A 24,116-nucleotide genomic window follows, 5' to 3' on the forward strand; every position below is an offset into this window, starting at 1 on the left:
CATGTGCGAGAGGAGCAGACTAATAGAACAGCATGGTCACCTAAGCTTGGTTTCTTAAGGAAATCAGGATTAAACAATATCATCCAAAAGTTGTTGAGTAACTACAGTGATTTTAATTAGTTGTAGAGAATGACATGGGATTAGGTACCTAAAGGTTAATGTAGAATAAGAACGTCTCAATCTTACAGCTTCCATCTGTTGTAAATGGTAAGGCTGTTTGGGGACTTCACCTTTCCTTCTTTCTGCCCCACCTCCCAGATTCATCAAGTATTCTTCTGGTCTCAAATCATGAGAAAATCAGTCATTTACCACTGTTACCCCACTCCATTGCAACCAGCCCTGCAGTGGGCATACAGTGTTGCTGTATTAGAAACAGAAATTTACTCCACTGCAATAGTTTTTATCTCTGAACTTGGGCTCGTGCGATTTTTCGGTTTGTCATCTGAAGTATTGCTTCTAAATGCAATAGTGTAAAATTTATTGTAACTATACTATCTAAAGAGCTTTTAAGTAAAAATCACCATTACCTTGTATGTTTGGCCAGTTTCTATATCAGCCATTTTCTTGGGTTTGGGGTTGTTTGTTTTTTTTGTTGTTTTTTTTTTTTGCAGAGTGCTATTACAAACCCAAAATGATTTCTACTTCACCCTCTTTATTACATTCTCTCCTCCCTGTGTTTGCTCAGTTCAGAGCACTGGCTCAATTTGTACTTCAAGAGGACATCCCTGTAATACACTGCTTCTGACGAGGAGCAAGAGCCTATTAAACATTGGGCTTATGCTTTTTGGAGGAGTTGACATGATAATGAGGAGATGGGAGATTGTTTCTTAACACGCTGGAGTGTTGGCAGGATTGCTGGCAGGCTTAATAGAGTATGGAGCCTCCTTTTGCATATGGCTACTGGAAGTTTTAGGAGTGGAGAGCTCTCCTCAGCTGTTTGCTGATTTAATTGGATTTCTTCCTGTCAAGAAATCTGAAGGACAACACATGCTTAGTGGAATCTGTCATTTATGGGGATGAACTGTCCACAGATAGATCTTTAAATTCAGTGGTGCACACTGGAAGAATGTGTTGTGTTAGTTCCTATGCTGGTCAGGAAAACAAACAACTCTATTTTAAAAGCTTGTCAGTCGAAAGGTGGCTGTTTCTTGTGAGTATCTCTGGAAACTGAATGTGGGGACTGTCCGAGAGCAGAGATTGCTGCATTGGAGATAATTACTGAGCAGTGTGGAAATAAAGACTGGTTTTTAGCTTGTTAGTGACGTACCAGCAACTGAGCTGGTGTGGACTGGCCTTTCCTTCAACTTTTCACTGTGTGAGTCATGGCAGTAGCCCACTTCCTGAGTTGTGCAGTTTGTGCTGCTTACCTGTGTGGCGCAGCCAGGTGGAAAGACACTGGTCTAGTTCCTGGGTCAGCAGTAGTATTGGTGTTCTTAGCTTGATGCTGGCACAAAGCTGTAAGGGAAGTGTTTGCTGCAAGTTCACGCTGCAGTTCTGTGCCTCTCTTGTCCTGCTGTTCTGGTAGGGAAGCCGGAGTGGATGGGCTAAAGGAAATGGTGGGATTCTTCGTAGAGGAATTAAAATCTTTCTAGGCATGTTGACTCATTGTTTGCTTTTGCTATTATTTGTTTTGCTTTTGAATTTCCTTCCTTCCAAGACACATGTAGTAATAGAGTAAAGGGGGCTGCAGTTTTTTCCTGCCTGCAAGAGCTTTGATTGTGCTTTCCTAGAAGTTGGGTGAAAATCAGTTTTGTGTAATGCATGTGAATAGTCTGGCTTATGTTGAAAGTGTTACTTCAGCAGTTTGGTTTGGAAGGGATTGGTTCCACTTCCAGTTTGTTGTGTTTTACACTTACTATGGGAATTCATTTTGGGGGGAAAATCACTGCATAATATTGAAAAGCTCGCTGAGATAAGGACATCTTGTACAAGTATCCTGTTACTTAAAGGGCACTGAATGTTCATAGTACTAAATAGCGTTTCTAAACAGATGGTTATAATTAACATAAAATACATCCACAGATAGAGTCTGTTTGGTGTTCTCGTAATGATTTCAGTGGTCCGATACTTTAGCATTCATTAAACTGTAGCACAACCAACAATGGAATTGCAGCAGAGTTACTGGATTCAGACTGGAGGGGAGAGCTCATCGTCCTCAAAGCAATTACTTTTTTTCCATCATTGGAGGAAAAAAACCTAGGATGTTAAACATGTAATTATAGCATTTGTGTGTTTGCATTTCTAACAAGCTGCTAGGAGAAGCTTGTTCGTAGCCTTGAAGTGAACTAACTGGTCTCCAGGTTGCATAGAAAGTCAACATCATTGCACATTGCAGCAAAGGGTGGGGCTGCTCAGCTCTTAGATGGAGCTGTGGATTTCAGTCTGCATGATGTGAACGGTTTCGATGAACTACTTAGGCCTGTTATCTCTACCAAGAACTTAAGTTATATAAGGTGGGATGGCCTTCAGAACGATTTCTATAAATCCATGGTTTTTTTGGAACACATTTATGTAAACAGTTTTCAAGGCACTACTGCACAGCATGAGATGTTTCAAGACTTAATAGCAAGCCAGGTGAAATTATGGCTTGCCTTACTGTAAGCTTTGTCCCAAATACCTGGAATTTCAACACATCGGAGATTTTCTCGCTGTGAGTTCGTGGAAGTGAAGTTGGATTCCTGTGTAAGGTAGAGATGTGAAAAGCAAAATTGAATTCAGCAATCTCTGCCCTTGAGCGCTTCAATGGGTTCTTGGGAGAAGAGGGGAAGTAACACAAGAGAATCATAAAACTAAAACCTAACCTCTTATTCTTTTAGTGTTTTCTTATGGTTCTTAGCTTTTGCGAATTGATTTGTCTTTTATGGAAAGAAAGGCAAAGCTGTGTTTAGTTGGGTGTCTGATGAAGTCAGAATAAGCTCTGCAGAAGGGAGGCATTGCTCTGTTTCAAATGGAAATAACTTTTAACTGCCCCTCCCAAAAGCATACACAAATTCTGTGTTTTCTCTGTGTAGAGAATGGGCCTGGCTGTAGAATGGCCTGGCCCATTCTGCAACCAGGGAGTGCTGTCAGGATTTTGAAAACTCAAAGTCAGTTGAGATAGTGTGAGATGGTTACTGTGATTCATGCTTTTACGTGTTCTTTGCCAATAAATGTCTTCCTCCTCCTACACTAAAGGTGTATTTAATCCTGTGAGAAGAACTTTAATGCCATTTGTTGTGAATAGGTTCAACCTGTAGTCTGCATCTGTTCAGTTCATGAGCTCATTTTGGTACAATTATTAAGCTAACGTGAGGTTGGGGTTTTTGATTACTTCAATATAAGGTTTTGGGTTTCTTCTGTAAAATACTGCAATGGTGGTTTGTTTATTTCTTAATGAAAAAAATCATTCTAAATTACCAGAAAGCATGTTTTAAATACTCTGTTATTCACTTACAGCTGCCAAAACATAGTACAGAGAAATAATGGTCTGCTAGCCTGCTAAACAAGAGTCCAGCTTCCACAATGCCTGTGCAGGCAGCTCAGTGGACAGAATTTCTGTCCTGCCCAATCTGCTACAACGAGTTTGATGAGAATGTGCACAAACCCATCAGCTTAGGTTGCTCTCACACTGTCTGTAAGACCTGCCTGAACAAGCTCCATCGCAAGGCATGTCCTTTCGACCAGACTGCCATCAACACGGACATCGATGTTCTTCCTGTAAACTTTGCACTCCTCCAGCTAGTTGGAGCCCAGGTATGATTTAAGCAGCTCTTTGGTTTGCCACTTTGTGTTATTACCATTTACGTGCCAGTTGCAATACAGGTGCTGATCTTTTTCCCCCGTTTTAGACACAAACTTTGTTATATTTAGAAGTCCTCTAAGAGGACCAAACCATTTTCAGAACCATCCTCATAAAACGTAACCATTGTAAAGTGAATTTTGGTTTAAAAAGGCTCTTGAACCATGACTGGAGAAAAAAAATCCATTATGAAATAGTTCTGTCACAGCTGTCATTAGAAAAGTGAACCTACAGATTGCACTCATTCATCGTATGCTCGCAAGGAGTCTGGTTTCTGCATGTCACATGTTCAAAAGGAGCTTGCTCTTTAACCACTTTCAGAAGTGTGTTTTGTTTTATTTGGGGTTTTGAAGTAGGCACGATGATGGGTTTCCAGTTGTGTTTTCAGACACTAGCTAATCAGGCCAGGAACGTTCCCTGCGCTGTCTCGTAGCAGTGGCAAAACAGCGATTATATAATCAGTACTGTGCCTTTCAGAGACTAAATAAGTCTGCTCACCTTCTGCTGGTTCATATGCTTTGAGATATTATTCTTCCTGTAACATCTGGGCATTTTAAGTAACATAAGAAACAGTAAGGAGATACTTTTTACACTGCTTTTCAATGTCTTATCACATGCCTCGACAGGGCTATTGGTAATAACACTGTATCAAAGTGGTTTTCTTTCTTAAGTTCATGTGTTCCTTTCATTTTTTTCATTTCTAACTTTGTGTCAGATCACAGCCTTGATCTTACAACAGTTATTTTCCCTGTCTTCTAACTTCTTGCACTGCCTTTCAAACAGTTTAATGTTTTGGGACTTATACTCCCTCTGTTCTCACTGTCTGACCTTGTTACTCTGGGTTTTTTCCAGCAAGTGAAGTTTGCTGGTTCTCCTTGAAGATTTCATCATGCCCAAATTATGCTGAAATGATTTTTTTAGCTTTGCTTTTGATTTTTTTTTCATATTATTTTCCTGCCAGTTTGTTTTATAACTTCTCTTTGTCTCTGTGGTAAATCATGCTGATCTTGTACCCTGATCATCCTCTCAAATCTTTTGTTCTTCATTCATCTTTTAAGTACCTTCTCATTAGACCTCCATTATTGTTTTCTATCCTACTTATGTTCTTAACATGTTGAGTACTAACAAAAACAATCTTTCATCATCCCAACCCTCATCTTACTCCCTTTTTGTTATTCTTTACTACATTCTACCTACCTTTGGTGAGTCCCATCTCCCAATTCTCTGAAAAGCAGTGTAAATCTGCGGTGTTACATATTAATAGTAGCAATGTTGGTGCTGTCAAAGGCATATCAGGTAGCCTGGTATGTAGAATTATTCTCTCTCCTCCCCTTTGCATTTTCTTAGGTACCCGATCATCAGACAGTAAAGTTGAGTAATGTGGGAGAAAACAAACATTATGAAGTAGCAAAGAAATGTGTTGAGGATTTGGCACTCTACTTAAAGCCATTAAGTGGAGGGAAAGGTGAGTCTCTGCTGAAGAGTGGAATTTTGGTGAAGCTTTCTTTGAACAGCACTGTGTTTTCAGCACTGATTTTATACATCAAATGAATAATCCTCTCATTTTTGTGATAAAGTTTCCCATATGGCTTTAAAAGCTTGTTCACACTTGTGACACTTGGGTTTTTTAGAATTTAAGTTCACGAGATATTCTTTTTTTATTTAATATTACTACTTTGAGGCTAACTTTGTACTAAAGCTGCACTTTCCTTAAAGGTTGGGCTTGATGTCCATGTAAGACTTTAAAATCCTTTTTGATAACGCAGTTGCTGAAGAGAAGGCAAGATGCCTGTGACTAGTGTCCAGGTCCTAAAGAAAGACACGTATTACTACACCTTTTTGTCTTACACACATAAATTCGTATGGATAAAAGCAATAGTTTGCCTTTTCTCTCTTCCTTTGAAGGTGTTGCAAGCTTGAATCAGAGTGCACTGAGCCGTCCAATGCAAAGGAAGCTTGTGACGCTGGTGAACTGTCAGCTGGTGGAGGAAGAGGGTCGGGTCAGAGCTATGAGAGCAGCTCGATCACTGGGAGAGAGAACTGTCACAGAACTGATCTTGCAGCACCAAAATCCTCAGCAGCTTTCTGCCAATCTTTGGGCTGCTGTCAGGGCACGAGGATGCCAGTTTCTAGGACCAGGTAAGGTACCTGTACAGGCTGCAGCAGAGTACATTTAGCTATACCTTGTTATAACAAGGTTGCAGCATACTTCAGTCTTAAAGTTTATAATGATCATGTTAATAACTTTGATAGAAACAGCAAATTCTGTGAGTGCTGCTGAAGCAGGCACAGAAATGAGAAGGAAATAATGTTTAAACTGAAATTAGTCCTCTTTTATTCCAGTAACTGATGTTAGCATTCCTGCACACTGTCCCTGCATTTATTTTATAGTTCCATGGTGTAGCATTGATAAGACGCTACAGAATTACAAAGGCTGCATGATTGCATGGTGGAATAAAATACAGAACCTGCACTACTGATGTGTTTATTACTGAAAATTAGTCATAGCTTTTTGTTTGCTGTGCTTTGAGTGCTTCTAAATACTACTTCTAAATCAGCAAACTTCTTAAAATGCTTACAAAGGTTTTTTTCTTATGATTAGGGAAATAAAAAATAATAAGGAATTACATTCGAGATGATTCAGATGCCTAGTTATCATGTTAATATATGATAGCCTTGCTGATTTCTGGCAATGTGTTTCATCTTTTGTTCTTGTGTGTTAAAGCTATGCAAGAGGAGGCACTGAAACTTGTATTACTGGCACTGGAAGATGGCTCTGCACTCTCAAGAAAAGTTTTGGTACTTTTTGTTGTGCAAAGGCTAGAACCAAGATTTCCTCAGGCCTCTAAAACAAGTATTGGTCATGTTGTGCAGCTACTGTATAGAGCATCTTGCTTTAAGGTAAAATACCAATGTTTGAAGTTTGTTTGTGCCTTAGTGCAGCTCCAGAGAACCTGACCTAGGATTAATATCTTTCACCTGTGAAATGTTACATAAATTCATTTTCTACACATTTAAATAGTACAGACTGTAATCAGTTTCTATACATTTAAATAGTACAGACTGTAAGATGTTTATCTAGAGCTGTCATGAAATAGTTGTTTGATATTTAAAACTCCCTGCAAAAGGAACAAATGTAGTACTGGGAACTTCCCTAGCCCCAACACCAGGCATGAGAGAGGGACATCAGTGAGAAATTGCTCTCAGCCTGAGCTCCAGCCTTGTGTTCCCACATATTTGTCACTCTTTAGCCTTTCTTTTGTCTGTATCTGGCCACCTTGCACTGAAGAGGTTCTTTATTTTTGATACATAAGGGTGGCTTGTTTAAACTGAATATTCCCAACTTTTTATATCTGGAGAAGAATGAAAAGTTAATTCCATGGGTCTTTGTTCCTTTTTTAATCACAATTAAAAACATGATTATCACAACATCACTAAACATTAACATAATGAGACCTGTTGCTCTCATTTATGACAAATACCTTCTCTAACCTAAGAGTTTTACTTAACTTTTACATTGGGCTTTCAGTTAAATATTCTAGGTTTAAAATGTCATTATCTTAAAATTGTCCTTTTTGTTAAGTTGCTTCTGGAGGCTTTCCTGTTTCTTTAAGTCATCTTTTAATACTGTGTAGCAAAAACTACTAGTAGAATTACTAAATATGTAACTGTGACTTAAGCAATCTGATTACTTTGTAGTTGGAAGTAGCAAGTTACTGTAGCTTTGCATCAGTGATCCTGTAGAAACTCGAAGGGCTGGTGTGTCTGCTTGTGCACTGTTGATTGAGGGTGAATACGTGGAAAAGAACCAAAGTATATGCTGAATATACAAACCCAATACTTTTGTGATTTGTGCTGTATAACTGTCTTTTTCTAATGGACTTGGAGATTTTTTTGTTAAAGGAGGAGTATTTAATTATTCCTGTTTATTAGGTCACTAAAAGGGATGAAGATTCTTCTCTGATGCAGCTTAAAGAAGAGTTTCGGAGTTATGAGGCTTTGCGGAGAGAACATGATGCCCAAATTGTTCACATTGCCATGGAAGCAGGACTTCGAATATCACCAGAACAATGGTCTTCTCTTCTGTATGGTGACTTGGCACATAAATCACACATGCAGTCCATTATTGACAAGGTTTGTCAAAGGCACGATTTTAGTATCTTTGTAGGATTAGATTAGACTATTAAATGTTGTACTAAAAATCTCAAGAAAGCTTGAGTTAACTTTTTGTCTTTAGTTATATAACATATTAATTAAACTAGAATGAAAGGGGTTTTCCCACTACAGCGTCTTCTTCATATGAAGACATTTTGATGTTCAGTAGTTTAAGACTAATTCCCTTTTATGTGTCTTATGATGAAGCTTCATAGGGCAGATTCTGAGATGAGAAATAAAATTTCTCTCCACTGATACTCTCTATATGCCATCTGAAGACACGACATAATGCATTTAGAAACCAGTGTAATGAAAATCTTTCTCAGATCAGTAGTTCACGGTTGTAAAATGCAGCACACTAATGCTTGCTTTGTTTTCAGCTCCAATCTCCAGAGTCTTTTGCAAAGAGTGTACAAGAATTGACAATTGTCTTGCAGCGCACGGGAGATCCTGCAAACTTAAACAGGCTGAGGCCTCATTTAGAGCTCCTGGCAAACATAGATCCAAATCCAGGTATGCAGATGAAGCTTTTTAAACATTCTTTTGATGTTTTTTGTATATAACAAAGAAAATTATTAAGATAACTTCCATTCCTTGTTTACGAAATTCCTATCTGTTACTATATAATAAACTCTTATTCAGGGCTGTCTGAGTTCTGTCCTAGTACTTGGTGTTTTGAAGTACTAGAAGAGTTGCCTCTTCTTATTTATGTTACTACTGGAGTTCTTGTCAGAATGACCAAGCCTGCTTTTAATGATTTTTAGATGCAGCATCTCCAACATGGGAGCAGCTGGAAAATGCAATGGTTGCTGTAAAGACTGTGGTACATGGGCTAGTGGATTTCATTCAGAATTACAGCAGAAAAGGCCATGAAACTCCACAGGTAACTATATATGTCTTAATGTACAGTTACTGAATGATGTAATTTTGAGAAGTTACTATTGCATTGAAACATTTATGGCCTTGTCTGTGGAATAATTGATGATTCTGTTAACTGCATTCAGGTTTTGAGAACTTAACATTTCTAAATATGGAATGCAGCAGAACTTGCTATAGTGAGATCCATATAATGGTATAGTCTTTACCCCATCAGCAAGAAATTTCCTTAATTTTCTGATTAAAGATGCAAAATGTATAATCATTTTGAATGTGACTTGTGTATTTTAAATCTGCTTTTATGTAAATTGTCTGCCAGGTTGTAAAAGGAATGTCTGGTGGTTTGATTTTTTTCTTTGTATAGCCACAACCAAATAGCAAATACAAAACAAGTATGTGCCGAGACCTTCGACAGCAAGGGGGATGTCCAAGAGGAACAAACTGTACATTTGCTCATTCTCAGGAAGAGCTCGAAAAGTGAGATTTTCTTCTTCTTTTCTTTTTTTTTTTTTCTTCTTTTTAATTTAAATCCAAGAATCTCCGTAGAATTTTGAAAATAGTTTCTTCTCTACATTTATTCATTTGGAAGGATTTGTGAATCCCGATATAAAATTGAAACTACAGTAAAGCCTGCAAGTGAATTCCAGTTTTATTTTCTATTTTACCTCACATGAAGTAGAATTTCCTGTCCCGAAATTAAGTCTAGGCTCGGGGGCTGTCAGGAATTGCTTATATCAACTACAAGGTGGAGAATGTTAATTACATTTTAATTGTTTAAGGAATAAAGCGAGTTATTCCAACATGTGCGTTCTTGAAACTGTTTTCACCCAAAACCATTTGCAAAGAACTGCAGAAGTGGATCTTCTAAGAGGAGAGGTGATGTTTGATTACAGAGGAAGATGTTCATGTTCAGTTTGCAGATTGTTGAAAATAAGAACCATGTTTTGAAGTCTTGTAATTTTGTTCCTACCACATTCCTCTCAATCCCTTCCTTTTGCTAGTTTTACAAATACATTAAAATTCATAATTACCACTTCTTAAATCTTTTGTCTGTTTTACATGTGCTTGTTTATAGATACCGCTTGAGGAACAAAAAAATCAGTGCAACAGTGAGAACATTCCCCCTTCTAAATAAAGTTGGCGTAAATAGCACCGTCTCGACCACAACAGGAAACGTAATTTCTGTCATAGGAAGCCCTGAAGCAACAGGGAAGATGGTGGCAAGTACTAATGGAATAGCTAATCTGGAAAGTGGGGTTCCCCAGTTGATCCCTCGCTGTGCAGACACCTCCTTGAGAGCTTTGGAGAACACCAAGAAGGGAGGGAAGACTGGAGCCAATGGCCAGAATGTTTCTGGGTCCCCTACAGAATCACTACCTGAAAAGTAGGTAACCTTTATGCATAAAGATAAATAAGCACAACATTTTGCTTGTGGATTATCATGGAGTTTGTGGTGGCAAGCAATACATGCTGGATTCTGGTCCTGGCTTGCTGTTGTTGATGCTTACTGACTGCAGACTTGTGTAAGATGTACTGCAGTGCAGGTGTAGTTATACGCAGTCTGTGGACTCAAGCTGTCAGAGCCAGCATCAGTTGTTTTAGCTGTTGAATACTCCCATGCCATAGAGATGAAATGGTCAATCTCCCCCTTTATCTTTTATTCTCTTATTCTCAGCTTTGTATCTTGCTTGCTGTTGGGTTATTGCATACAAATAAAACAAAAACTTTGCATTCAAAATTTGATGTTTCCTGAAATCAGAAAGGGTGCACACTGTGCACCTTAGCACTTCCTTAATAATCTTGGAAACCTCCTAGTTCTGGGGTTTGCCTTTAAAACTTTTTAGATACTTCCCCAGGAAGGCCTGAGGCTCTAAACAGCTTTTCAGAGCTTTTGTCTTTACCACAGTGCACTTACAAGTGGTATGTAAGCTTCTGGTTACATACCAAAACGTTTATATCCACTTCTGAGTTCTCTTAGATCGAAGTCTAAGATGTAGGATCATTTTGGGGTGTGAGAAACAAAATTCCAGAGGAAATTACATAGCCCAAATTTGCACATTACATGGGAGTGTACATGGAGAGATGACTAACTGAAATAAGTCAAGATCTGCCTAATGATTTCTTGGTAATCCTTTTCAGTAAAATTGGTTCTCCACCCAAGACTCCTGTAAGCCAGGCAGCAGCTACCTCAGCTGGTCCTCCTAATATTGGAACAGAAGTTAATTCTGTACCTCCAAAATCCAGCCCGTTTGTTCCCAGAGTACCCGTCTACCCTCCACATTCTGATAATGTTCAATATTTCCAAGATCCCCGGACTCAGCTATCATATGAAGTTCCACAGTACCCACAGACAGGTGAGTGAGATGAGCACGGAATCACAAACAGCTCTGAACCTTTCTGAATGCTGAGAAATAACTTTTATCTCAATGTTTTATGTTTGTTTTGTTAATATCAGATGAATCTTCACTTAATGGAATACTAATCTGGTCATTTTAACCTCCTGTGTAAAGAGGTGTGTAAGATGCTGTCTTTTCAGTTACATATGGTACATTATACCGTAGTACATAGGAGCAATGGCAATTGGGTCAAGGTGGAAGAGGGTCAGCGCATCATCTCCAAATACAGTTGTCATATGTGAAATTAGCATTCCACAGGAAAACAATAGGGCCAGTAACAGGTTTGTAAAGTGTGACTCTTCATTCTCTAAACGTACTTATTAACAATATTTACAGTTTTAGAAGGTGTTAAATTGTGGGTCATTTGTGGTTACATTAAATATGCCTTTTTCCAATTTTTAAGGATATTATCCACCACCTCCAACAGTACCAGCTGGTGTGGCTCCCTGTGTTCCTCGCTTTGTGAGGTCCAATAACGTTCCAGAATCCTCCCTCCCACCTGCTTCCGTGCCATATGCCGATCATTACAGTACATTTCCCCCTCGAGATCGACTGAATTCTCCTTACCAACCTCCTCCTCCGCAGCCGTATGGACCAGTTCCTCCTGTCCCTTCTGGAATGTATGCTCCAGTTTATGACAGCAGGCGCATCTGGCGCCCACAGATGTACCCACGAGATGATATTATTAGGAGCAATTCTTTACCTCCCATGGATGTGATGCACTCATCTGTCTATCAGACATCATTACGTGAGAGATACAACTCTTTGGATGGGTATTACTCTGTGGCTTGTCAACCACCAAATGAACAGAGGACTGTGCCTTTACCAAGGGTAAGTGAGGCAGAAAGGGAAGGAGGTAGCCTTGGCTCTGAAGGCTATTATGTAAAGTTGGCAAGTAATCAGCATAGATGTCTTATCTTTATTTGGGATTACAGTAATCAAGACATGTGACCTGGACAAAGTTCTGGGGTTTTTACCCATTATAAAATGGGTTGTAAAATAGACTGATCTGCATTAGGATCAGAGCCTCTCTGCCTCTCTAGTTCCCATGCATGTTGCTTGAATTAATTACATATTTAATATTTGAGCTGCTATACATGGGCAAGGTCCTCCTCCAAATCCTTGTGAAATTCAAGTGATATCAGTGCAAGGTTAAAGACCCAAGGGAATCTGAGGGTCCAGGTGTGTCCTTGGCAAGTATTTGCCTTTTGATTATAGTATGATCAGGTATGCAGTCCTATATTTATTGTTGCTAGGAGCCTTGTGGTCATTTGAAGACTGGTTATGAAGAGCAGTTAAGACGGAAGCCGGAGCAATGGGCACAGTACCACACGCAGAAAACTCCTCTGGTATCGTCAACCCTTCCTATGGCAACACCATCTCCAACACCACCTTCTCCTCTCTTCAGCGTAGATTTCAGCACAGAGGTGGGAAGCCAAAGAACTTCTTTATCTTTCCTTCCTGTTTAAGATGTCAGTCAATAGTTCTAGTAAAGGTTTTCCACCTACTACTTGTTGCTCATAAAATTAAATCTAGCAAAAGGAAAGTAGTATCTATTAACAGATGCATTCAATTTGATATTAACGTGATGCTGTACATGATTGTGGGGAAAAAAGGTCAAGAAATGAAGTGATTCAGTTTGCCCTCACTAAAGGAAATGTAATGTTACTGAATTAGCACTGTGAGCCCCCAGGTTTTTGTGTAGGGAGCAGTTGTTTTCTATTAAGAAGGACCTCCCTTTTCATACTCCAAATGGCATTATAAAGTGATGAATAGACTGAATCAAGCTGGGAATGTTTGTCAAGTCCCAGATAATACATACCTCTTAAAAGCAGCAAAAGGCATTGGTAGAACATTTTTTATTTTGTAAGTTCTGTATATGGAACTTAGTAAATAGGAACAGTGTGATTTTGGGGAAAAAAAATAAATCTTGTGATATTTACTTTCTATGTGTACTTTTAATTAAACACATCCAAAAAGCTAGTTTGAAGAACCACTGTGCCAAGCCCTCTTTGCTGTGGTTTGACAATTCCATTGACGATATTTTGGTGTTAGACTCTGATTATGCAGAAAAAGTCTTGTAAAGTGGGAGTACCTGAAGTCCCTTGTGGGTGCGTTCAAGGTAGATCAGGATATATGTAGTCCATTTCATCCATGTTGAAGGGTTCAAAATCATACTTCTATCTGCCACTGGCTTATACGTTAAAGGAAAATGCATGGCTTCTTCTCAGTTTAATTACTGTAGGTGTTTGCCTGAAGCAACTTGCCACTAGCGTGTGAGGCTGAAATCAGTGTCACTATCTTGGCAGTCCAGGCAGTTATTTGTAGTGGCAAAGCTTTCCCTTCTTTGACAGCTGTCACCTGCACTGGTTTAAATGAGTCAAAAATGGGTTATGTTGTCCCTAAGTAAAGTCTTGAATACAGCTAGAACTCCATGATTGACTTCTGAAATAATTTAACAGCAGTAAATGTCTTTTCTTATTTTAAGACTGAATTCCCTGGTTTTATTATTCACTGCTTATTTATTCCCTTTTCCATAGTTCTCAGAAAATGTCAGTGATTTGAGTGGAACTAAATTTGAGGAAGACCATCTCTCTCACTATTCACCGTGGTCTTGTGGCACTATTGGCTCTTGTATAAATGCTATCGACTCGGAGCCCAAGGATGTGATTGCCAATTCAAATGCTGTGTTAATGGTAGGGGTTTTCTGCATGTTACCTCATTAGTGTAATAATTCTCACATGCTGAAGTGTCTTCTGCTTGGTTATACAAAGCTTTTAAAAGTTGGTAGCTTCTATTCTTAGTATTTTGAAGCAGTTCTGCCCATTTGAGGTTGTTCGGAGTATCTTCTCCCAGTTTTGTAAATGAACTGTGTATTTACTTCAGTGACAGAATGTAGTGCCATGAGAGGGGGAAAAAAGCTATCTGTGAAAATAGGTACAAAAAATAGGTAGTATGAATCATGGAATGCAGATCACCTCTGGAGGGGTAAGAGCTCATGTTTTTGGGAGACTTCCTGCTATATAGTGTGGCAGGTTGCCTTTATATTGTATGAAACAGGTGTAATCAAGTCTCATCTCAAGCCTTCTTTGATACTGCCTCTTTCAAGTGCAGGGAAGGGTGTTGGTGGATCTTTAAGCATACTGGAATTTTTTCTGCCTGGAAACACAAGCTTGGAAAGGCAAAATTATTTCTTCTAGAAATGGTGGTAGCTTTCTCGTGGTCAGTTTGCCATTAAAGGGCGATAATAGTTAAACCGTGGAGGCCCAACTTGGCTCTCTAGTTGGACAGAATTTCAGCATTGTATTCAGGAACAATAATCAGAAAGTTGTTGGCCAGCTGAAGAACCTAAATAACCTCAAGTGAGTCCATGTATCTTTTTGTCTCCTAAATATGTAGGATTTGGACAGCGGAGATGTTAAAAGGAGAGTGCATTTATTTGAAACTCAGAGAAGGGCAAAGGAAGAAGATCCTATAATCCCATTTAGCGATGGACCGATCATCTCCAAGTGGGGTGCAATCTCCAGGTCATCCCGCACAGGTTATCACACAACAGATCCTATTCAGGCCACTGCTTCCCAAGGAAGTGCTACTAAACCCATCAGTGTATCAGGTACAAGTATAAGCTTTGTATGACAATGTAGCATACATAATGAGCATTTCATCCCCTTCATGCTTGCTACAGCAGTGAAGATTCAAAGAGCTACAATATCTGTATAACCCATTTGAAGAACAGAGAAGATAATGAATTGTGTCTTCATTTGTTACAGATTATGTCCCTTATGTCAATGCTGTTGACTCAAGATGGAGTGCCTATGGCTCAGATTCTGCTTCATCAGCACGTTATGCAGAACGGTATGGACTGTTTTCTGTGTTCTGTTAAAAGAATTGTCTATACCTTAGTGTAGTGTTCTTCAAAATCCTGAATCTGGTGGGGGAAAAAAATCTGGAGCTATTAATAATGTTCTGAATTTTAAAGTAAAAATTAAAGTAAAATGTTTTCTGTCAAGCATAAGGCTTTGGAAAAACTAGGTTAAAACTTGTGTAGTCTTTAATACTTAATGCAGCTAATAATACCCCATTACTAGCAACATACCCCTTGAGAGACCTCGTCAGAGAATTGGTGTCAGGTACTGCCAAGCTGTCATGTCAAAATGTGCAATCCCGAGTTGTTTCTCTCAAGTTTTCTTGCCACATTTTACTCATATGTAAAATAAGGATGTTTGTTTCATATAATATCTTGGGGTATTGTGAGACCCAGTGAAGGTGAAGAGTGCATTATCTTAGTCATAGAGTTTCTGTCCAAAAATCTAACACTGATAGACTAAGGAAGTTTATGGGGCCTTTGATTTAGAGAACTTGTTTTTAATTCCTAGTTTTGCCTTCTTTCTCTTGAAGGGACAGGTTCATAGTTGCAGATTTGTCGGGTCACCGAAAGCATTCCAGCACTGGAGATCTATTGAGTATTGAATTGCAACAGGTAAGATGAGAAATTATATCGTGTTTTTAATAATTAAAACAAAAGTGATTTAGTAAAGTGATTTTAAATTGATTTTCTTAGTGTAGCCTACAGAAAATAGTACAATTGACAGAATGACCAATAAGGGTTAACTAGGTGCCAGTCCTGCAGTGCTTAGTATGATGCATAAGGACAGCTAGCATGAGCCGTTCCACTGACATTAGCAAGGCCATTTTGGGAGAAACTGGTGAGCCTGATACATGTCAGCAAATGCAGAACAAAATAAATGCATTAAAGGAAAACATAGTTATCCATCTAGCAGGGGAACTGTCCCTTTGGTAGGCTGGTTTATTTTACCATTTGACAATACATGGTTGGTAACTGATACGTTTCTTTCCATAGGCCAAAAGTAACTCGTTATTACTTCAGAGAGAGGCGAATGCACTAGCCATGCAACAGAAGTGGAATTCTCTAGATGAAGGCAGTCGTCTTACCTTAAATCTTTTAAGCAAGGAAATCGATTTGAGGAATGGTGAGGTAAAGAAAGGGGTAATTGGGATGAAACAAATTTGAGGTTTTGTGTATATACATAAGTGCATGCATTTTAGCCAAGAGCTAAAAATAGTTTTATCATTCCCAAATATTTCTAACATGTTCTTTGCAAGTTAAGTCACTGTTGTTGTTGTTGTCTGGTTATTTCCCTGAGATCGGGTAGGTGCATCTGTAGTGCCGCTGCTCCAACCATCCATTTACAAAATGGGAAGAATGTGACAATCCATTTTCATGCAGTCTTTACTTTCCATTCTGTTGTACATGTTAGAAACATAAACATTGTGTCAGTGGACTCCTACAGAATTTTCTACCTCAGAATTGCATTTTATCTCTCTGTTTCAGTACTTTAATGTGATTAGATGTAGTTTTGTCCCCTATTTTGTCTATGCTCAAAGTTCTATTTGTGTTTGTCTCGTGTGTTTAGAAATGTTGTGTCCTAGAAATGAATCTGATGTTTTCACTGTAATACTTGAGTGTTGTATGGAGCAGGTGAAAAGCCAGCTTGATATTACAGAGCATATTCTTTCTTTTTCAGACTGATTATACTGAAGACTGTGCAGACACAAAGCCAGATCGAGACATTGAATTGGAGCTGTCAGCCCTGGATACAGATGAACCTGATGGGCAAGGTGAACAAATAGAAGTAAGTACAGAAATCTGTGCGTCTAAAGAGGTCACTGGGTCCTTTCATTAGTTACTAAGAAACTTTTACAATTTCTATGTGAATTAGTAGATCACTTTGATAGCAGAATCTTGTGTTTAGTCTTTGTAGTGATATCAAACGCTTGCCTTATTTGAACACTAGGGGTCTCGCTGAGATACCTGGCAGTTAGTATTACCAAGTTGAAAACAGCTCGGTGTGTTGTCACAGCTTTCAGCTTTTTGCTCTTTGATGACATTAGTAATGGGGAGTCTGTCCTTTCCCCTTCCCCTCCGGTGTTGAAACTGTAGTTAAGAATGGTTTATGTTTAAGTGTGATCATTTAACTTAAACTTTATGCTCACCTGGGTTCTAACAGTAATTTAATTGTAACCCAGTGTTCTTTTGTTTTCACTACTACTTCATTGTTTGTAATGTAACTGGTGCATCTTTCTTTTGCTGGGCAATGTTAAAACATTCTTGAGTTCGTTCCAAGCATTAGGATCAGTTTTCCTTTTTTAAAACATTAAATTAACGTTCTTATCTGGAACATATCCCATAACACACTTCCCAATACTCACTTACAGTACTGGTGACAGCTTTTGTTTGCTCTGCCTGAGGTTTGTGAAGCAGTAGTATTTTCTATTGTGTATCTTTTGTTAACCGTCCTGCCACTCGATTTGTGAATCACCACTACGTGGATGGAAGGATCTTTCTCTTCAGCCTTACCTCTATCCATGATTATTGAAACAGCTCTCGCTTTACTGCCTCCTTCCTCTCTCACCTGATAAGCCATTTTTTTAGCAACTGATGTTTAAACTGATGTTTACCATCATCATTCACTGCAGTCTTTGAAAGATTGTTTTTTCCTTTTCCCTATAGTAAAATAATGTAGACATTGCAAAGTATGAAATAAAAACAAGGAGTCTTTTGATGAGACTCTGTTTCTGTCAGTTTTATGTAGTGGAACATATTAAGAAAATTTAAAGCTGGTTGTGACAGTGTTGATGGATATTTCTCCTTTTCCTCTCTAGGAGATTCTGGATATACAGCTAGGTATTAGTTCTCAAGATGATCAGCTGCTCAATGGGACAACTGTAGAGAATGGACATCTGCTAAAACAGCACCAGAAAGAATCTATGGAACAGAAGAGACAAAGTTTAGGTGAAGACCTTGTGATTCTGTGAGTGTTAGACAAAACAGCAGTGTCTGCCAGTTTTAGACAAACAGCAGCATCAGAATAGGTGAATCATGGTTGTTTATGGATGAACTACGTACCTACTCAGACTTGGATTAGACATCTGCATTGTGTATACATGGTGAAGTGAGAAGAACCTGTTAAGAAATAGAATTAGGTCACAAATACAGAAGTCACAGGATGGCACCATTGTTCATATGCATTGTTGTAATCATATACACTAAAACGTGTCACAGCTGTTAAAAATACCTTTCACATTCAGTAAGCAAAAAAATGCAAAAGTATTTTTATAGTTAACAGAAATCAAGAAAAACTCCAAAAGGTGAAATGTCCTCCTGTTTGCACAAATCTCCATAGAGAGGTAGTTTTTAAAATACACTATTTTAGGTTTCTATGTTCTGTAGTCTTTACTGTGTAATGCAGCCTTTGAAAATGAGGCAGACTACACCTTGAGCGTACCGTTCCACAGTAAGCTGTTTAGCCTGTTGCTAAAAAGGAGTTGATGTCAGTATTTATTTAATGCACACAATTCAGTTGCGGATACTTGTGCATGTACTTGTTTAATATTTGTGTAACTTATTTTTCTCCTCAGGGAGGAGCAGAAAACAATCCTGCCCGTAACTTCTTGCTTCAGTCAGCCGATCACATCTGTTAGCAATGCAAGCTGCCTGCCCATCAGCACAGCAGTCAGTGTTGGCAGCCTCATTTTGAAAACTGCTCACATTATGTCTGAGGATAAAAATGACTTTTTAAAGCCTGTTGCAAGTGGCAGGATGGTTAACAGCTGAAAGGCATTCATCTTTCCAGCTTGTGACCACACCATGGAAGCATTTACACTAGCTTTTTATATATATAATATATATTATATAATGTATATTTTTTTTAAAAGAATAATATTGGGGTCATGCATTTCCTGTGGACTCTTTGATACTTCAAGCCCCTCTCGCATTAGCATTCTGAAGAAAAAAAAAAACTTACTTTCCTAGGGTAAGGCGTTCACTTTCCACAAATGAATGGAATTTGGACATTGTTTTACTTAAGCTTAAAGCAGCTTTTTATGAGTTTGTAGCAATCCGGTGCGGTATCTGAGCCATTCTTGTTTAAAATGGCTTCTGTAGAAAACTAACAACTCAGTTATTTAAACTAGCAGGATCCTACGATGATACATCTAGTGAAAGGAAGACTTAACTTATTTGTCTCTATTTTGTTTCATGAGAGAAGAACTTGTGTCTTGTTGCAGCTGCTTTTTCTTTAGTTGTGGAACTTTGCATGGAGTATTGTTTCCTGTTTGAAGACTGAGAGGTGGAGATTCGGACTTGAGACTTTTACAGGGTTAACACACCATTAGCTTTGCACTGCTATGTTATTTGCAGGTCTGTGGTGCAGTGCTTTGCTGCAGCTTTTTTGTTTCCATTTCCCCCCCCAATTTCTGCTTTAGTAATGTAGATACACATACACAGGCTACTTGTCCAAGTAAAGTTATCAGAAGTAAACCAAGTGCCTAAGTCCTCCAGCTAATGTACTAGGTATTGATTTCCCCAAGTTATACGTGAAACGATTTTCAACCATTTTGAGAAGTTATGCACTAATGTAACAGCAATTTTGGTTTTTCTCTTTTTTTTCTTACTGATAGTTCTCAACTTGGAGATTATAGAATCCAGATGACTTGGCAAAAAGTATCAGGTGCTCTTGGCTTTCCTTTGAAAACCCTGTACGTAGTGTTTGCACTGACTAACAAAGATGGTATTGCTGTTTTTTGTACTGTTTTGTTCTTAATTTAAACTAAGTATTGGGAATTTAAGGCGGTTGTATTACCTTTGTTAAATGTTGTTAATCATAATTTTGTATTCAGGTTTAATTTTTGCTTGTTCAGTGGCAACTTATTTTCAAAGACCTTGAAAATACAATAATAGAGCATTATCTGACCTTCAGAGTACTGAAAAGCATATGAATTTATGCCCTGCTAAGGTGTGACTGAGAATCATGTTAGACATGTCAACTGAAAATTGGTTTTCATAAATACACATGAAATAGAACCCTGGGCATATATTTTGTTGGTTTGAGAAGCTTAAAAATCCACTCTTTTTTTTTCTCTTTTGGGAAAGAAAGCAGGACTCTCCCTCCTGATGGTGACTCTCTTCTTGTTCGTCCTCTTCCTTTTCTTTGTGACAAGTTTTACATTTTATTTTATTTTTCTTTTCTTTTTTTTATGTTTTTTATTAACTTCTGTGAAGTTGTTTACTCTGAAAATTGTACTGGAATATTTTAAGCCAAGCTGATCTTTCACCAGGTGTACTGCATGTAAGGGCTTTTCCTGCTAGCAAAAATGCTTAAAGAGGATCATGTTACTGGTCGTCTGAGTTGTTATTTTACAAAATCACAGCTATGTGGTCGGGTAAGATTTTGATAACTGTTTTGTGCACGCTTCTGGGGGGTGGGGGTTGGCATTTCCCTGAGGGTTCCTGATTAGACTAAGTACATATTGGTGTTTGATATCTCTCCTGATGAACCTGTCCATGAGATAATTATGTTGTAAATATACCTGAAAATCCAAGGGTTAGTTTTGATATTCTGGTGTCAGTATGGAAGATCTTACACATCTATTTAATACTCCAGTGTAAAGGAATGTATGTAGAAAACCAGTTGAGTAGTCTTTTCTTAGTTTCCTTTGGCTGTTGCTGTACCTTCCTATAGCCAGTGCCACCTCATAGCTAGGATTAGACTGATGCTTTGTTTCACTTGCAACTTGAAGTGAATGGACACAAAAACCAGACCACCTTTGTCACCTTAACTTATTTCCTATCGATGTTAACTTTAACTTAGAATGTTAGACATAAATATGATTGTTGTATATTTTATACCAAGGCCATTATGTAAATATGAATTTATATTACTTTTGAAATGCTTCTGAGATACTATTATTTGCTGTACAATGTAATTCCAAAACAGATATGCAAACAAGTATGTCTCTTTCATGGATATTTAAACAGTGAGATCTTCCATGTTGAAGGTGATGTAATTTTTTTAAAAGATTTTTAAATTTTAAATTGCTATTTTGTTACAAAAATAGAGAAAATATAAAGGTTTGAGAAGTCCTTATTTGCCCTCAGGGAAAGAGCCCTCTGTGCACCAGAACTCCACAGAACATCTTCAGCATGATCTGAGGGTGAATATATACTACATAAATTGATTGTGTATTTACCTTAACTTTTTAATTTTAAAATTGCAACTTTAAAAACTTGGTTGTGCTCTGCTGGAGGGGGGTTGGGATAAGCTGCTTACACACATTTGCCTGTTTGTCCAGTGAAATTACATAAGCCTGAGATCCTCCTGCTAACCAGACTGGCATATTTAACAACAGATGTATCTATATATACTCTTGTCTGCAGCAGGAGGTCCCATGATAGAGCAGTTCGCTAGGATGACCATACACTTCAAATGGAAAGTTGGCTCTTAACTGGGGCTAGGGGGTTTATTTTAGTTGGATTTTTACTATCTAGAATGACAGGCAAAAGAATTCTTTAGGGATTTCAACATCATGCGAGCTTTGTCTTAACAGTTTTAGCGCTGATTGTGTGGTTTATGCCATGAAATTGTGCCCTCCAGTGCCCTGACAAGGAGAAAGCTACAGGTGGTAACCTAGCTCGGGCTTTCTTCTTTGGTGAAGTTTCAGCCTTTAACCCTATACAAACAAGTATGTATTCATTGTCTAGATGTAAATCAGGTGCCTTTGGGCTATGGAAGGGCTTATTTTCTGATGCTGAGATACAGTGACTTATCTTTGTGTGTGAATAGCAGTGATTCCCATGTAGGTTTTGGCCTAACTTACCTGTGCTGTCAGAAAAAAGGCCCATAGCAGAATGGGGAAAGAGATTGGCTCTTTTGCTTTGCTTGGACAAGCATTTTGGGTTGTTTTGGTTTGGCTTTTGGTTTGGTTTGGTTTTTTTCCCCACTAGGGGTACAGCAGGGATTTCACATGCAAGAGATACAGGAATTATTAGTGTCTAAGTTAATTGTGTTGCCTCACTACCTGGATTCACTCCTTGGTTTGCCTCATTTCCCACATAGGTCTTAATAGAGACTAATGCTTGTGCTGGGAGAATGCTTGTGTGAGAAAGTAATTATCTGTACATTCTTAACATATACTTAGAGCAGAGTGATTGCCCTGCTACTGATATTTTGTTCCTGTAAACAGGTGACAAGAAATGAATCTTAGTGTTTATGCAGATTTTGCATTGTAGAATGTATACTAGACCCTTCAAAGGAAAGGTTAGACTCTTTGCAAAGCAAACTGGCGTTGGTTCTTGGTAGTCTAGTACAGGGACACTAAAGTTTGACATTTGATTTAGGAAAAAAACCCCAAGTTGTACACAGCTGATTATGTTAAATAAGCTCTTAATTGCTCTTTGTAGAAGTCTAATTTGGGAGGTTTTAGTGCTTTGATAACACAATTGAAATCTTACTTTATCCTGTACTCGAGCTGAATGCTGTTCTTGTATAATAGTGTACTAGGCTGGATGAGGTACAAAATAATGCACAGAGGTCAGAAACAGCTGAGGAAAGAATGCTTAAAATAATGTAATCTAAACTCAGAATAGTTCCAAACATTGGTTTTGTTTGCTTTTTTAAAGCACAAGTTGTCAAGTTGTACCTGTTGCTGTACATAAACACTGTATGCCAGCAGCTCCTTGATCATATCTGTGGACAGACTTTGCATTATTATTAGACTGTTCTTAAAGGAAGATGTTGAATTTGAAGAGTATAACAAAATGAAGAAATGATCGGATTATCTATAGTATGTAAAAGTCCATTCTTTATGTTGTAGTTTAATCCCTTTTTTAGGAAATTCCCTCTCATTGAGGGACCTCTTCTGCAAGCAGAACACAATAAATGTGCTTTTTTAAATGACCCCGTTTTCCAGTATAAAGGAAGAGCTAACTTTGGCAGTAAGTCATCACCATGCATCTCTCTGCTGGCAAGGGAGCACGGCAAGAAAAGAAACCAAACCCCAACCTGGCAGTGATGAGATGAATCAAATCTGAATTCCAAAATGCCCAATACCCGAACATAATTATTACACCCTGTTATTTAAGAAGGATGCTTGTGGAAGCTTTTAATCACTCGAGATTTCGCTGTAAAAGCTGAACTACAACAGAGCCTGGCTGCATTTATTACTGCCAAAAGCCAAGGTCATTTGCACATAGCCCATCAGTGTATCCAGGGTAGGTCTCAGTTAATCCAAGGCATGGAAGTGCATGCATTTTCTTAGCTGGGCAAACAAGTACATTATACAGTAGTTGTGATACAACACATGTGGCTTTTATTTGTACTGCACATACCCACTGTACAGCCACTCCGAAGTATCGTGGTTAGCTTGCAGCATCTGCTGTCCGCATTTATACTGTTTACTGCGTATTCTTTTCCCTGGAAGTTTTAAAGAAAATTGGGGTTTTTTTGTTTTTTTTTCTCTTGTTGCATTGATTACATTTTAAAATTTGCTTAGCTGGAAAGTTTGGGAAAAGAGGCCTGTTTGTCAATTGTACAACCGATTGTGAAGCTCTAGTGTGAATATTTTTACGTCTGTATTAGACATTTTCTTTGCAAATCTATTGTTCGATTGAAATGTAAATGAAATAAAAGATGGTGTACACCCATCATGTATAAAGCAGGCACCATCGCTACGATGGATTTAATGCTCATTTTTATGGCGCATTCTCAGCTTCTATTTAAAACTATAATTTAAAAAAAAAAAAGAAAAAAAATCTGTAAAATGAAATGGGGTTATATGGGGGAGTAAATTCTATTCCGTTTATCTCGGGTTGAGTTCCCAATGGTCGTTTCCCTTCGTGTTAGAGGTAGGGGCGGGCGGTGCCGTGTGTGTTTGCTGTAGCACTGAAGTGAAGAGGTTGTATAGCTTTGGCTGGTCACGGAGTAGAGCATCCTGGTTTTCAGTGTTTGAGAGACTCGGTGGAAGAAGTTTGCAGTATTGACATGTATTTGCATGCACCAATAAAAATTATTTGTCCACCTTAACTGCCTCTTTGCCTTCACCTGCGGGAAGGA

The 24,116-nt window shown here is 38.4% G+C and overlaps 1 protein-coding gene and 1 non-coding gene across 4 annotated transcripts; both read left to right on the forward strand.

The window, feature by feature from the left end:
* The first annotated feature begins 3,032 nt into the window (after positions 1-3,032).
* Positions 3,033-24,086, forward strand: RC3H2 (ring finger and CCCH-type domains 2). Of its 3 annotated transcripts, none has more exons than XM_057409028.1 (20): positions 3,034-3,732; positions 5,126-5,243; positions 5,684-5,917; positions 6,504-6,679; positions 7,712-7,912; positions 8,314-8,446; positions 8,698-8,816; positions 9,174-9,286; positions 9,885-10,193; positions 10,949-11,163; positions 11,609-12,036; positions 12,462-12,632; positions 13,746-13,901; positions 14,605-14,818; positions 14,976-15,060; positions 15,604-15,685; positions 16,067-16,201; positions 16,752-16,859; positions 17,890-18,038; positions 18,646-24,086. In XM_057409028.1, exons 1-20 carry the CDS (start codon positions 3,502-3,504, stop codon positions 18,839-18,841), a joined length of 3,573 nt encoding a protein of 1,190 aa, XP_057265011.1. In that variant the 5' UTR covers positions 3,034-3,501; the 3' UTR covers positions 18,842-24,086. The 3 variants fall into 3 exon arrangements, with proteins under 3 accessions (XP_057265012.1, XP_057265011.1, XP_057265013.1); XM_057409030.1 differs by having other exon boundaries at positions 17,890-18,019; positions 18,646-18,813; XM_057409029.1 differs by lacking the exon at positions 13,746-13,901 and having other exon boundaries at positions 3,033-3,732.
* LOC130599073 (small nucleolar RNA SNORD90) lies at positions 8,112-8,225 on the forward strand. Its single transcript, XR_008972144.1, has one exon. It is a non-coding gene; the product is annotated as a small nucleolar RNA SNORD90 (small nucleolar RNA).
* Positions 24,087-24,116: the final 30 nt, after the last annotated feature.

Source organism: Pezoporus wallicus, unplaced genomic scaffold (genome assembly GCF_028554395.1).
Source record: "Pezoporus wallicus isolate ANWC-B61680 ecotype Strahan unplaced genomic scaffold, APGP_CSIRO_Pwel_v1 contig_8341, whole genome shotgun sequence".
Classification (NCBI taxonomy): domain Eukaryota; kingdom Metazoa; phylum Chordata; class Aves; order Psittaciformes; family Psittacidae; genus Pezoporus; species Pezoporus wallicus.

What these genes read in the sequence shown, in the direction of transcription:
- RC3H2 (XM_057409028.1), top strand. Translation starts at nt 3,502, where the DNA reads ATGCCTGTGCAGGCAGCTCAGTGGACAGAATTTCTGTCCTGCCCAATC. An exon ending in TGCAGTCCATTATTGACAAG is followed by an intron (nt 7,913 to 8,313) that starts GTTTGTCAAAGG and finishes CTTTGTTTTCAG; the next exon opens with CTCCAATCTCCAGAGTCTTT. An exon ending in TGAGTATTGAATTGCAACAG is followed by an intron (nt 15,686 to 16,066) that starts GTAAGATGAGAA and finishes TTCTTTCCATAG; the next exon opens with GCCAAAAGTAACTCGTTATT.